The 14645-nt window shown below is 41.5% G+C and overlaps 1 protein-coding gene across 1 annotated transcript; it reads left to right on the top strand.

Annotated features, from left to right (window-relative positions):
* The first annotated feature begins 1061 nt into the window (after nucleotides 1-1061).
* parvab (parvin, alpha b) lies at nucleotides 1062-10758 on the top strand. Its single transcript, XM_020489067.2, has 13 exons — nucleotides 1062-1716; nucleotides 4047-4136; nucleotides 4292-4362; nucleotides 4484-4586; nucleotides 4712-4852; nucleotides 5817-5932; nucleotides 6032-6090; nucleotides 7080-7099; nucleotides 7247-7308; nucleotides 7397-7465; nucleotides 7549-7650; nucleotides 7756-7828; nucleotides 8720-10758. The coding sequence occupies exons 1-13, from the start codon at nucleotides 1581-1583 to the stop codon at nucleotides 8794-8796; spliced, it is 1119 nt and encodes a 372-aa protein (XP_020344656.1). The 5' UTR covers nucleotides 1062-1580; the 3' UTR covers nucleotides 8797-10758.
* The last annotated feature ends 3887 nt before the right edge of the window (nucleotides 10759-14645 follow it).

Below are 14645 nucleotides of genomic sequence, written 5' to 3'. Positions count from 1 at the left end.
CAAACTGCACCGTGCAGATCTCTTTGGCATTGGATTACTTGTGTGTCATGGACACAGCATTTAATGCCTGGGGATGGAATTGGTAGGAGATGGGGTTAGCTGAGACCAGTTATGAAGGGCAAGTCAACTATCAGTGATAACTCAAGTCTGTTTTGACGTGTGCACATGTGTTTGTGTGTGTCACTGCTGCATCTGAGGATCCCTCTGCCTGTGAACTTGACAGTCCTTAACCTGGGCCCTGTTCTGAAATAACAGCAGTGCATCAGTCAAGATGCATGTTGTTAATTCAGTACGTTATGATCAGCGTATTCTGGGAGTCCACCTGCGAGCCGCACTCATGACCTAACTAAGGTCTCAGATGAGACAGTAGTCCGTGGTGTAGGGTGACAGGGTGCATGGCCCTGGATGGTGGATAGAGAGGTGGGACTCCACTGAGAGGAAAGGGAGCATTTTAGAGTTGTGTTCTTTGTTATTCTTTGTGTCTGTGGAGATGACCACAGTTGGGAGGCACAGTGGAGGCCAGATGCTGAGGTCGAGGGGATGTGGAGGTGTAAGGAGGAGGGCTGTGGGCTCAGCGCTCCCACTCCTCTCTAACATGCTCCTCATGCCTCACCCCACAGCAGGATCCTGCAGCACATGGGAAAATCTAAGTGCTGACACGGCCATGGGGGAACACATGCACTGACAAATAATCACACAAGCCCTATCACAGATCTCTCTCATTAATTGTGTCTAGTCTCAAGTTACATTTGACACCTCTGCATGTGATCAACACAACAGAAGCTGCAGGGACATGTTGAATGAGATTTCAGAAATGTATCACTAACAGCAGAGCAAAGACCGATATGAGGTTTCAGTCACACAAAACATATGTGAAGTGGCCCTGCTCTTACTCCTCACTGTCTTTCACAGAACTGAGTATGGCAGAGCAAGTGGCATTGGTAGAATGCTGGTATAAAATGGAATCCACTGCAGAGGTCACTGTTCCTTGTTGTATCTGCCTGTCCGCTCTGCTCATCCCCGTGGACTGCAATGTGACTGTGAATTGACTCTGGGGGGTCCTTGAACAAGTTTGTTACACTCCTTGTTAGGACTGCAGAACAAGTGTGCTGTATATCATTGGTGTTATTTTCTATATTGGCCTTGTTCTAGCCCCATGAAAACGCATGTTTAGCATAAGTAAAAGAAAACTGATGGATAATTATATTGCTGGAAGTAAATACCTCTGGGTAGCAGAAAAACAAAGGAAAACTCGTTTTGATAATTTCGCTGGACTTAATTTTCCTATGATTAGAATCGAAACCCCTCTGATTATTTTACATTATCGGCTCTTGCTTTACTATACTTATTCCCATTAGCTGGACATTGGCTACCTTATTTTTCCCATATCCCATGAAAAGTGGGTGGGAAAGGGACGGGTACGGGAATCAAATAACAGGGAGACGTCAGATGGCTGCGCAAATACTTGGAATTCCAGTTCCGTCGTTGGCTATTGCGTAAACTTTGACAAGCAGAAAGTTGTATTTCTATGATAGGCTACAACAGTCTCAATAGCTTGAATACCCAGTAATAAACTAGAAATGGCTTCTTCGCCACAGAAATCACCTTCTTCTCCCAAATCTCCGACTCCAAAATCACCACCTTCAAGAAAAAAAGATGACTCTTTCCTCGGAAAACTTGGGGGAACTTTGGCCAGAAGAAAAAAGGCAAAAGAAGGTTCGTACATTGGGCTATATTTGGATTATTATTAAGGCATCTATATAAAACGATTGACATAACGAAAGCTAAAAAAGGATTAGAACTAAAATACGATTCCTGTTGAACAGTAGGCTACATTATGCTATAAATAGCCACATTCCAACGTTTTTTTCCTCAGAATTAAACAATTTGTTGAATAGATTAATGACAGTTTTTGCTTGAAAACAAGCTAAGAAACTTTGCTATATGCTGCTTTCAAGATAAATGACAACTCGGAGAAAAAAATCATTACGTCTATGATCTTCATGTTGGAAAGTCGGGGCTCTAGAAAGATGCACGAGTTCCCGACTTTGAATTCGAGTTGGATGTCCGTTCAAAAAAACATTCTCAGTTGGAGCTCGTTTTTTCCGGAGTTCGCAATTGTCTTGAAAGCACTGAAGAGTGAAATCGGAGATGTCCGAGTTCCCAGTTGTTTTGAATGCGGTAATAGTATAGGCCCGCAAGTAATTGCTAGGTGTGTCTACATGACGTCATTTTGTTATACGTCAACGGGAATGGTGACTGAAAGACCCTCTTCATGTTTGATGTCTGCATCTATCATCAAATAACTGTGATAACAATTTGGATGATTTTGTGTTTGGTGAGGGGGGACAGCATCTGTTTGAGTTGTATTACGTTGTGTCTGTCCAAGCCATAGCGGGAGAAGGCTGTGTGTCTGTGTTTACAGTACACATGGCTGAGCTACTGCCATGTAAGGATAAGAGACTGCTGATATTCCATTACAGATGTGTTCACCAAGGAATGAGGAAAAAATCCCATTCTCTCTCCAGCACAACCACTGCCTGAGTTCAGACCAGAGGCTGCTAAGGCTTTCATAGTTTCACATTTGATTTCAATCATACCTTCAATTAAGTATTAATTAGACAAGCACTTGAGTTTTCTTTAATCTTTTTGGTAAATGAGCAAGCATCAAGTATGATTAAATGTCTGAAGCACTATTATTGTTTATATTGTTTCTTGGAAGACACTTTGACCCATTTTCATTAATTACATTTGAAGCATATCTTTTGATACAGACATGCCTTATATATACTCCTGAGGGGCATGTAAAAGTGAGTCTGCAGCTGAGCCCCATTCACCAAAATCCTGAACAAATACCGTCCAACCTGGTCCTGTAGGGGTCTGTTCCATGGAGGGCCTTTCCGAAGCCATGCCAGCAACATGCAGTATTTCAATCATAAGAGCGTTATTGTAAACCATGTTGTGTCTCTGCCTGTGAACTGAGGAGCAGTCCTTTCAGACCAGAGAGACAGAGACAGACAGAGAGGTTTACATTATCCAGATGATGCTTTTGCGTTGGTTCAACAATCTGTTGAAGAACCAAATGGATGCAGCTCTTTTAGTGTGAGGAAGGAGGAAGGTGATCTCTGTCTCTGTGGGTTAGGCTGAACAGCAGAGGGAGATCTTGGTGTTGATTACTAACAGGATGTTGACATCTCCAGGGGGCGCTTTCTCTGTTTGGGAGGAAACTGAGAAAAAAAACTAGCGTAGTTTGTTCTGCAGGCCTTTATCACGTTATGTTATGCAGCTCTGCATTCAGTGCTATAGGGATCTTACTGACATATCAACTGGTCCGGACAGGAACTAGCAGTGCTGGCACCATGGCCAGACAGAGTGGTCAGGTTGTCACATCACCCGTGTGAATTCCCCACATGTGCCAATTTGCACGATGCCAGGCGAGGTAAGTGAAATGATCAGGGAAGGAGGCGGATGCTCAGGACAGCAGCGTGAGACCGAGCCTAGATCTATGAACGCCTAGCAACTGGATGGAGAGGATGGCCTTGTCCTGTGTGGGGCGATGTGTCTCAGAGAGAAAGGGTTTTTTCAAAGAGGGCATGGTCTGAGCTATCAGAGCAACTGACCTTGACTGCTTAGTGAATAGACAATCACTCTCTCACATCTCCTCCAATTTACGGTAATAGTGTGATTGGCTCGTTCTGGGAGTCTCCCATGTAGTATTATCACTGGCTACAATGAGGCACTTCATCTTATTAATCAAAGCTAGACTGAGCTCTCTCTCTCCTGGCTAACCCGAACGTGACCAAAGACTAGGTTATAATTAGAGACATGCGTTGTGAGCCAACTCTTTCTGGTAAGATCAATGTGCCATAATACTAACAACCTGGCATGAAGAGCATAGCTTAACCTGAAGAAAAGAGCCCTAAATTGGGTGTACATCTTTTTTCATGACTATTAACTCAATGGAGGTGTCAGTACAGTTGTATAATAATTAGCCTGTCACACATCGAGTCAGGCTACTAAAGGTCTCCGCTTCTCTGCTTCTGCAGTGTCTGAGCTCCAGGAGGAGGGGATGAATGCCATCAACCTGCCGCTCAGCCCCATCCCTTTTGAGCTGGACCCAGAGGACACCATGCTGGGTAAGGCCTCCATCTCCACTCCTGTAGTGTATCGCATGCACACACACACACACACACACACACACACACACACACACATACACATATTCTCTCACTTTCTCACTCTCTTGCACTCTCTCTCATTGTCTATATTCTAAACGTGTGTGTGGTTCTAGAGGAGAATGAGGTCCGCACCATGGTTGACCCTAACTCCAGGAATGACCCCAAACTGCAAGAACTGATGAAGGTGTGAGATATAAAATGACTGCTGTATGTCACAATCAAAGCATTGGAAAGCGATATTATGGGCCTTATGAATGTACAGTTTGTATGTGCCTGTTAAATTCCATATAATGTTTTGTATGCAGGTACTCATAGACTGGATCAATGATGTGCTGGTGGGGGAGAGAATCATTGTCAAAGACCTGGCTGAAGACCTCTACGATGGGCAGGTTCTGCAGAAACTATTTGGTACAAATCTCTTCAAAACATCCCTTCTATGCTTGCAATGCAGCACATTATTCTCTGGAATTTGTCCTCCCTGTGCTCTCGTTGTATTTGACAATAAAACATGTTTATTTATTTTTGTGTTACAGAGAAGCTGGAGGGTGAGCGGCTGAATGTGGCTGAGGTGACCCAGTCTGAGATAGCCCAGAAGCAGAAGCTGCAGACAGTTCTGGAGAAGATCAACGACACTCTGAAGGTCTCAATCAGAAACGTCAAATGGACCATTGACTGTAGGTGACATGTTTCACAGAGCACTGTTTCATTTTAATTCCTGCTATTCTATGAATGTGTTCATGTTTTTTTGGAATGTGTTGATCACAATTATTATTATGCCATTGGTGTGCGTAAAGGTGATGTAATAAGATAATGTTATTTTTTTACCGTGCTTGTTTGGTCATTTTGTTGGGTGACAGAGAGGCACAGAGAATGATCACATTGGACTAATCTGCACCGTGCTGTCCCTCTGACATTATGACCATAGAAGTAATCCCTGTCTCAAGTGGTGGGAGGTCACGGTACTCAGTCTTGTTTCCTTTTTCAATTGGATTTTTTCCAATATTTTTAAGGGTATGCTGAAGCCATGTTTCTTTTCACATTGGTTTATTATTCTTTGGTGAATTGTAACCCTCTAATTCTCTTAAATTACAGTTGAATTTTCTTTTTATCCTTTGTAGATTATCTAAAAGCCCTTGAGGAAATCAATAGGATTGTTTTTGACTGTGATCAAAGGACAGCTAGTCCCTTTGTTTTTCACTCATATCCTCCCATACAGGTTCTCTAAATAGTAAATGTAATATTTTTTTGTGGTAAATTATCATATTTCACATTTATTTTGGATCTTTCTATCTTTCAAGAAGTTGTCATTTGCAGCTCGTTGTATCAGTCACTTGAATCGCTTTGACATTACAGACAACAAGATTGGAATTGGTTGTAACAGTTTTCTAACAGTCACATTACTTCTACCCCAAAGACACAAGTTCAGTTTGTACAGGACACTGAATTCATCGTTTTGTTTTTGACCTTTGTTTAACCTATCTAATTTAACCTAATTGTGAAAAAAATGGCATTTCTTCTTATCTTAAGCCTGCTCCAGTGCACCAGTGTGTGCATCATCTGTTAAATGACAATGCCGGTGGATGTACTAAAACATTCCTCTCATTCCTTCCCTCTTTCCCTTCCTATGTTCTCCCCTAGCTGTCCATGCTAAAAGCATCGTGGCCATTCTCCATTTATTGGTGGCGCTGTCTCAGCACTGCCGTGCCCCCATCCGCCTACCTGATCATGTGTCCATTCAAGTTGTGGTTGTACAGGTATAGTCCTTTCCTGATACATTTTGTACTATGAAAAGGGAAATACTGAAAAAACTAAAATTTCTGTCAAATGTCATAATTGTCTGTTTTTCCCCACAGAAACGGGAGGGGATCCTGCAGTCTCGCCAGGTTCAGGAAGAGATCACAGGGAACACGGAGTATGTCTTCACTGTCATCCCTTTTAACTAACTATGTACAGATGTCTGGATGAAACCACCCAACTTGTCCTGTCTTCCACAAGGCCTTTATCAGACCCTCCAGGGTATGAAGAAAAAATGTCTGAAACTTGTTTATAGAGGCAGGCAAGAAAATGAATGCCAATGTTTAAGGAAAGAAGGCCTTAGAAACTTGGCCGTGAAGATTATGTTAATTAATGGAGGTATAAGTATGAGGGACGAAAACCGAACACAATCATGTACTCTGCCTTGGAAAGGTCATTCAAAACAAGGTGATTATAGGGCAAATCACATGTCTGTAAATATCTGTTCACAAATCAGTCAGCAAATAAGTCCACTGGGCATTGAAGCTGTTGGAACAATTGAGGGACTGATTAGGGGAATGGAACGGCCTCTCTTGGTCTTGCGTTAAAGCAGAAAGACAATGCGGAACCCCTTGGGGGGCCGATATGGACAGTTGGAGCCCCATGCTGATGGGAACATTTAGTGTGTGTGGGGGGGGGGGGTTCGGGGGTTCTGCTCCTGCCAGCTACACCACTACTTTATGGCGCTGCAGCTGATTAATAGTGGTCCAACGGGTGCAAATCAGCTCTGGAGATAAGAGGGAGGGGGCCCTGGGCTGTTGTCCTGCGAGGGGCAGCAGCTGCTGAAGCAGGTCTCTGCCGGGGAAGATTGGACCGTGAAGACAAGCCACTGCCTCCCGGGCACATGTCCACCAGGAAGGCCCACCACACAGCGTTTGATCGGACCGCTCCTGGGATAGAACCACAACGCAAATCTCTTTGTCTTCCTGTCTGGCCGTCTTGATTAGACCATCTGCATTCAGTTAATATTTTTTCCAGTTTAAACAAAGTCCTAGTTTATTTTTTCTTCTCATTTGAACTTGTCTGTTTCGTCTAATGTCTTTCTACAGTGCTGTGATTACACAGTACGATACCAGTGCTGAAATACTTTGTTCTCTTCTCTTGCAGGGCTCTATCAGGAAGACATGGTAAGCATTTTCACTTTGTTCTAATAAAATAAAACGGCTCATATTACCATGCATTCATTTTAGTTAGTTTGCCATTACATTACTACTGTTTTATTACTAAAATGAACATTCTGTTATTGTAATCATTTAACATCTATTCAATTTCAGAACGAGATGCGTTTGACACCTTGTTTGACCATGCACCAGACAAGCTGAATGTGGTGAAAAAGGCAAGTCTCCATCCTAATTTCGAAAAAATAGAAGTTATTCGTTGTTTGTGTAACATTTAAATTGACTGAATACCTGCCCTTTTTGCAGACTCTGATCACCTTTGTGAACAAGCACTTGAACAAGTTGAACCTGGAGGTGTCTGAATTGGACACACAGGTTTGTTTCCCTTTTAATATACCTGCTTATGATTTGATGATGAACATGGTCATTATTAGTATGTTGTTCTACCTGTCATGCAGTTTGCTGATGGTGTGTACCTGGTGTTGCTGATGGGACTGCTTGAGGGCTACTTTGTTCCTCTCTTCAACTTCTTCCTAACGCCAGAGCATTTTGACCAAAAGGTAGGCTACATTGTAAATCAGACTCATTTTAATCTCTTACAAATAGTTTACAGTGAGCTGTTTACTGGACTGGCATGGCTCATGCTGGTCTCTTTTCCCATATAGGTGCACAATGTGGCTTTCTCCTTTGAGCTGATGCAAGATGGAGGCCTGGAGAAACCCAAGCCACGGGCAGAGGGTGAGTGCCTTCATTTTGTACACGTACATTGTTTCTGAAAGAAAGATAAGTGACAGCAGAATTTCAACATTTTCGTTAGTCTTTCGGGATTAAACAAAAACAAAATGTGTCAATGTTTTTCTCTTGGCAGTATTCACTCAACACTATATATAGTCAGAGCATGCCTTCTAATCATAACAACAGAGAGAGAGCGCATATATTTCCATTTTAGTCATTCAGCAGACACTCTTATCCAAAGCAAATTACAGGCACTGCTTTGCTCAATTGCAAAGCAAAAGATTTTTCACCTAATCAGCTTAGGGATTCGAACCAGCAACCTTTCAGTTATTGCCCCAACGCTTTTAACCGCTAGGCTACCTGCCACCCTATTTGATGTGGGATTACTTTTATCCCCTGGGTATAACCATGTGACCGTTGTGTTAATTGAACTGAGGCCTGTAATAGTTTTAATGGTACGGTCAAGCACCAGTGAGTGGCCCATGATGACTGCATTGGGCTGTAACATTAAGTGTTCCCCTTTAGCTTTGATTTAAAGGTGGTTGCATGCCAAATTATAGCAATAGGCCTACTTAAAGCTCACTGCAATCATAACAGCTTCATTGAGGCATGGGGCTCAGGCAACATCTGTTTTTATAATGCATCTTTCCTCACAGCGTAGATGAATGAGGCCAGTTTTGCCTCAATGGATGTAATGGGCTAATGTAGATCTTATAGGTGGTGTGTCTTAAGTATGCAGTAGCTAGCAACAGGAGCTGGTTCCAATTACAGGAGATGTTTGAAGAAGGTGTCAGCGTGTACATCGCAGCTCTAAATCTGGGTCATTTAGATGTTTTTCTTGTAAATGTTTCTCAGACTCAAGTCTGCCTTTTGGTTTTTCTGATCTTTTGGCAGATATTGTGAACTGTGACCTGAAGTCTACTCTGAGGGTACTCTACAACCTCTTCACCAAATACAGAAATGTGGAATAACGACTGGTACTTCACCGTTCATTCAGTTATATCGACGTATCAATCAAGCAAATGCCCTGTTTAGATGTATATTTCAGGGCAAACACGATGCATCTAATAGGGAGAGCACACCTGTGTTAGCTTTGTCCTGCTGAAGGCTCACTAAAACACAAGTACAGCACAGTATGTTGTAAAGTACTTGGATATGAAAAGACAGATATATTTCAGTATTATTGAAGGTTAACTTAATGAATTGTTGATTATGCCGTCGTATTGTTGAGTCATTGCCATGTTAAATTGTTCTTGCCCTTGTCATTCCGGGCCGACACCGTTTGAAGTCTACTTGGATTCACTTGCGACTACATGAAGGATTAGAATATAGATGTATTGAATGTATGACAGCTGGGTTTGTGCTTATCAAAGTATTTACTTCCCATCTTTTGAAAGAAATCAGAAGTTTTGAATTGACTCAGAAGGTTTTTGGTTGTTGTGCTTAAAGCAGTGGGACCACATACAGTGCACACTATTCATTTATATACTGCCACGCTGCATATGTTTACCTTCGTTTGCTTTGTCTAATTTTATATATTTTAATACTGGTCATTGTACATATAGTCTACCTGTAGGGGCATTTTGGCTCATCATTTACCAAAGATAGTATTTTAGATACATTATTTGAAGCTGTTAGATTCTTACAAATATTTTCTACTTATGCAAAGCATGATATATGGCTAATTTGGACTACTTGTTTAGAATCTATTCATAAAAAAATGTTTGCAAAGTAATATTCCAGTACAGAACAGCAAGACCCCAGTACAGTTTCTTTTTTTTTTAATGTCAAGAGCGGAGTATGAATTCAAACGATAAAACACTATATTCAACAGAACTAGCTAGTAGTGCTGAGAATGTAGTGTGGGAGTTTGACCAAAATTGATTCCGTTGTGTACTTTAATTTGAAGGTCGTTATCATTTCTTTCTATGTTGTGGTCTGAGTGCGGGTTTGATTATGGACCTTGTGCTGTAGCAAACGTGTGGCATTCCTTCCCATGGAAACCTGTATGCTCTGTATTGTTACCGTGCCATATCATCAAGTGAAATATAGAAGAGCACAGTCAAATGCTGACCGCTGAATGGCACAGTGGTCTAAGGCACTGCATCTCAGGGCTAGAGGCGTCACTACAGACACCCTGGTTTGAATCCAGGCTGTATCACAACCAGCCGTGATTGGGAGTCCCGTAGGGCGGCGCACAATTGGCCCAGCGGCGTCCAGGTTTGGCCAGCGTTAATAAGAAGGTTCAATAAAACATGTTTACATTAAAATACCATCAGGATTTGGTGGTTTTAACATAGATTGACTTTACTCAACTTTTGTTATACCTGGCATTGTACCATTTCATAGACAAATAATACTGTATTGGACTGTGGATGTTGGTTAAAGTGGCTGCTTTACAATGAGAACTTAGCTTACAGTATTCCCAAGAAGTAGAGGTACTCTACATGCAATTCATGAATGAATTTGCTAACCACACACCGACTGAATGGCTTTGCTAAGTGCTTAGCTGCAAATAGGAAGGTCACATTTTTCCTTTGAGTAACAACACCACTGTACAGTGAAGCACAGCACATAATGCATGACAAGGTTACAATAGAAGTTTCAGTGGAATTTCTTTGTGCCTGATTTGATCTATATAGCATGTTTCTTTTATTTAATTGCTTCCTTTTAGGAGTTGGAATTCATTTATTTCAATTTACAGACACTTATGATTAGTTAAGATGCTTTTAGTGTGTCATGTCAACTGACTTAATTGAGCACAGAAATGAGTGAGAGGAGAAATGAGTGAGTTATCTTGTTTGAGTCTTCGAATAAAGTAGAAAATACTCATAGCTCAGTTCTTTGTTTTCTTGATATTTCTGTTTTTACTCTTGGTCATATCTCTTGTGAACTGAGTTGCTATCTTTCTATACATCATACTGTATAACCTCTGACCCTCTGTTGTCTTCATCTTGCTTTTTGTGGTGCATTTAACAAGTACCGCTATTTCCATGAATTGAAGCCCAGAACTGAAGGCTTGGACCTTCAGGGGAGGATGTGACAATGTATTTCAGTACTTCATTGTTCTGACACATTTCTGGTCATGCTATTATCAGTCAAGCCCAGGGACTAAGAGCTCTGCGTTTTCATCAGAAAGCTGAAATGACCATCCATAATCAACAATTGTGCGCAAAAGTGTTTTGAACAGGAGCTTTTGCAGCCATTAAAGTAATTACCCTCCCATCACATCTTCTACATCCCTCCCTCCATTCATTATATCAAATAAGCCTCTACGCATGACTAACAGACATGATACTCTCTTGCCTCCGTAGTGTACGATGCTGAGAAAACACACACAGACACACACACACAAAAGGTGAGGCAAGAAGTGAGTAATACGATTGATAAGTGGTTCATAGTTATTACAGGGTTGGCACTTTATGTTGGCATCTATTGATTGGCACCAAGGATTATGATCTGAAAGTGTGAATTGGTCCTTCATTGAAGTTCCTTTTTTCTATGTAGTATATGGTTGTAAAGGCTTTACCTTGTACTCCTTTTGTATAGATGGTTTTGTTACATTTCTTGCTGAAGATTGCTTACGCCATTTTCCCTGTGTGCAATCAGTTTTTTCCTTATAGATTGAAAATATTGATTTATGTGTGGTAAGAGTTTTGGGGTTTTCTGTAATTAAATCAGGTCAAGGGATTGGCAGATATGCATCAATACATATCTCGTTTAGAGACACATCATTCCTGTTTGTTGCTAAAGAGATGTGCAGCACTAAAGTTATATATTTTTTTAAATGGTAGGACATGAAACATACATTTGTGTGATACCGTAAAACCCTCTGCCTCATACAATCTGCACTCCCATCTGGTTTTAATCACATTTTAGAAATCGGTTATGCCATAATCTTTCTCTCTAATGGTTGTGGTTTACTGGCAGATACCTTTTGCTGAATAGACAGTGAAGTTTGTAGATGGAAAGTCCTGCTCGGTTTAGATTAATCTATCTGTTTTACATGCGATGCTGTGAAAGAAAAACACTATTTCAATGAACAATGTTTTGACCAGGATGTAGGTGTCTTATTTAATGATTACCTGTTACCTCTTCAAGAAGTTACCTCTTCAAGAAGTTCCTATCCTTTGTGGGGGGTAATCAAATTCAAAGACAACCCTATAGCTGTTCTTCATTCTATTTACATTGTGTCAGGTTACTACAAAACAGACAATTGATTAACTCATCCACTCTCTCCCTTGCTATTTGTATTGATCTGGCAGAAAACTATTTTATTTTACTAGGCAAGTCAGTTAAGAACAAATTCTTATTTTCAATGACAGCCTAGGAACAGTGGGTTAACTGCCTGTTCAGGGGCAGAACGACAGATTTGAACCTTGTCAGCCTGGGGATTTGAACTTGCAACCTTTTTAGTCCAACGCTCTAACCACTAGGCTACCCTGCCGCCCCAGGGCAGCCTAGTAAATATGTAATTATGAAGAGATAAGATCTGTGAAAAAAGATAGGGCCTGGTCTATTCTTCTCTTAATGCAGGCTGTGCAGGGTAGGGTTGATAGGATTCATGCTTACTGTATAATGGTCTTCCAGTACCTTAGGAGTTGTACTCAAAGAAGAAAATGTTCTCCACATGGTTGCACACTTATCCTTCATGTGATGTGATTCAGTAATAGCACATAGTCCTCTATGATGAGACAACAATGAAAGGATCTGCATGGCCACGTTGGCTGCATCATGTGATAGGGTCCTTGTTGTTCTCTGTAGTGCAGGATTGGTACAATGACATGCCTCTGAGTACCAGGATGACCATCAAAGGCAGCAGGCATTGATCCGTATCTTCAAACACTGCATTACAGAATTGAATTAAAGAGACATTTAGTGCACAAACATTTAGACATCAAAACCTCAGCTGTTGCCTGGAGACTAGCGAAACCGGCTAAGTGTCTGCAGAGAGAGAGAGAGAGAGAGAACACGGATGGATGGGCAGACTGAACTGACATACATACAGACAGAGGGTAAGAATGCACAAGCACTGAAATTGCCCCTCCTTGTAAGAGGCCCAGGTGTACCCTGTTATCCACTGCCTGTAATTCAATCTGCCTGCTGAATTCACTGGTGGAGTATGCAGTCATTCATGTTTGGCCCTTTGTCAAAATTTGGCCTTTTGTCAAGGCACTTTTTTGAGGTCAATTACTATTGAAAGTTCATTTATATACACAGATAAATATATTTTCCAACTTTAAAAAATGACATCCTCACACTTCATTGTTTTCAATTGTCTTCAATTTATCATTGTTCAATATAGCACAATGATTGGTCATGGAAAGTTAATTTGAAGTGGGGGCTGTGTACAGTGTTTTACGTTTTAAGGTCATATGCAGTTAGACCATAGAGAGAAAACATTTTGCAATGATGTGTAAGTCATTGACTGAGCTCTGGCTCTACTATGGCATGTTCATACTGTAGTAGTCGATATACACAGCTTGCTCAATGTTCCTTAGTATGTTCACAAAGCACTGTTTCTAAGTGACCACAAGATGGCATCTGCTAACACATTTGGTTTGTTTGCGTGATACACTTGAATGTCTATACTTCCCAAACAAACTCCAACGCATGTTCAATTTTGGCCAATGTCAACACTGTTTTGTTATAATAATTTAACCTTCAGGTGTTGAGGAATTATTCTGGTATTTCATTTTCAGAAAAACATTTTACTTTATGCAAGATAAATTGATTTCAAATGAAGTGTAAGTGACCATATTAATCGAATTAACCCAGAGCCACCTTGGGTAATACCAATTTCTCTAAATAGTTTGATTGAAATGATGTGGGCTTTTTCCACCAGAGAGAATGGTCCTCAGCTCCTTGCTTACCCCTCTCCTATCTTCTAATAAAGCCAATCAGTGCACCGTCAGAGCAGAAAGCCAGTGACGATCTGCACCTGGCCTCCCAGGGTCGTCTGATTAGGAGAGGTCGGAGGGCAGGGCAGCCGGTTCACCTCTCCCCCCAACATCTCCCCATCCTCCTCAACCAGCAGCACCCCAGGCCTCCCCTGGAGCAGAGGCTCCAGAAGGCTCCAGTTCAAAGCCCTGCCACACCAGACCTTTTAGGGCCTTATCTGCCCAGGTGTCAGGCAACAGGCAGCTATCCCTGGATGCTTCTGTAGTGACAAATGGTACTGTAGAACGCAAATCCATATCTGGGGTAAGACCTATGTAATTAACACTGAATGAGAAACGTGTAATTTAAACAAGTGTCCTGTTAAAGTTTATATTTTAAACTTGTAAGATGTCATTGTTAAAAACAATGATCTGTGAACAAATACATATTTATTACAAATTAGGGCTAAATAGAATCTAACAGGATAATGATGTCCACTGCTCAAATACCAATAGATTTCTGTTGATACAATTACAATTATATTAGGCATATCTGTTTGGTTCCATCAATTGTCCCTGAATTATGGGATTGCCCTCCCCACTAAAATCCTTGCTGTGAGGTTTCTGTCCTCCCTTATTCCACCCCCACTCCTATTGCTCTGTGGCCACACCCAGTCATAAAAGAGTTTGAAGGCCGTGTGTGGATAGAGGGGTGGGGACAGAAACCTGCGATGTCTGTTTTGGGGTAAACAGTTCAGCCGTGTTGACCACTGTCTTCTCCCCTCACCACATGCAGTGATCCTTTGCAAAGATGCACACAGATTCAATGATTAGTCTTGGTATAATTTGCCAGCGGAGAGGCACGAGAATTTCAGATGTTACGTTTTCACGCGCACATGGGTTCCCATGCTGTCAGATAACACTTTTATGGCTTCATTATG

Source organism: Oncorhynchus kisutch, linkage group LG8 (assembly GCF_002021735.2).
Source record: "Oncorhynchus kisutch isolate 150728-3 linkage group LG8, Okis_V2, whole genome shotgun sequence".
In the NCBI taxonomy this organism is placed as follows: Eukaryota; Metazoa; Chordata; class Actinopteri; order Salmoniformes; family Salmonidae; genus Oncorhynchus; species Oncorhynchus kisutch.
This window is presented reverse-complemented; position numbering and strand designations above follow the sequence as displayed.

Excerpts from the sequence above, each read along its gene's own strand:
- parvab (XM_020489067.2), top strand. The coding sequence starts at position 1,581 with ATGGCTTCTTCGCCACAGAAATCACCTTCTTCTCCCAAATCTCCGACT. Across the intron at positions 6,091-7,079 it reads GAGATCACAGGGAACACGGA|GGCTCTATCAGGAAGACATG; the intron begins GTATGTCTTCAC and ends CTTCTCTTGCAG. Across the intron at positions 7,651-7,755 it reads CAGAGCATTTTGACCAAAAG|GTGCACAATGTGGCTTTCTC; the intron begins GTAGGCTACATT and ends TTTCCCATATAG.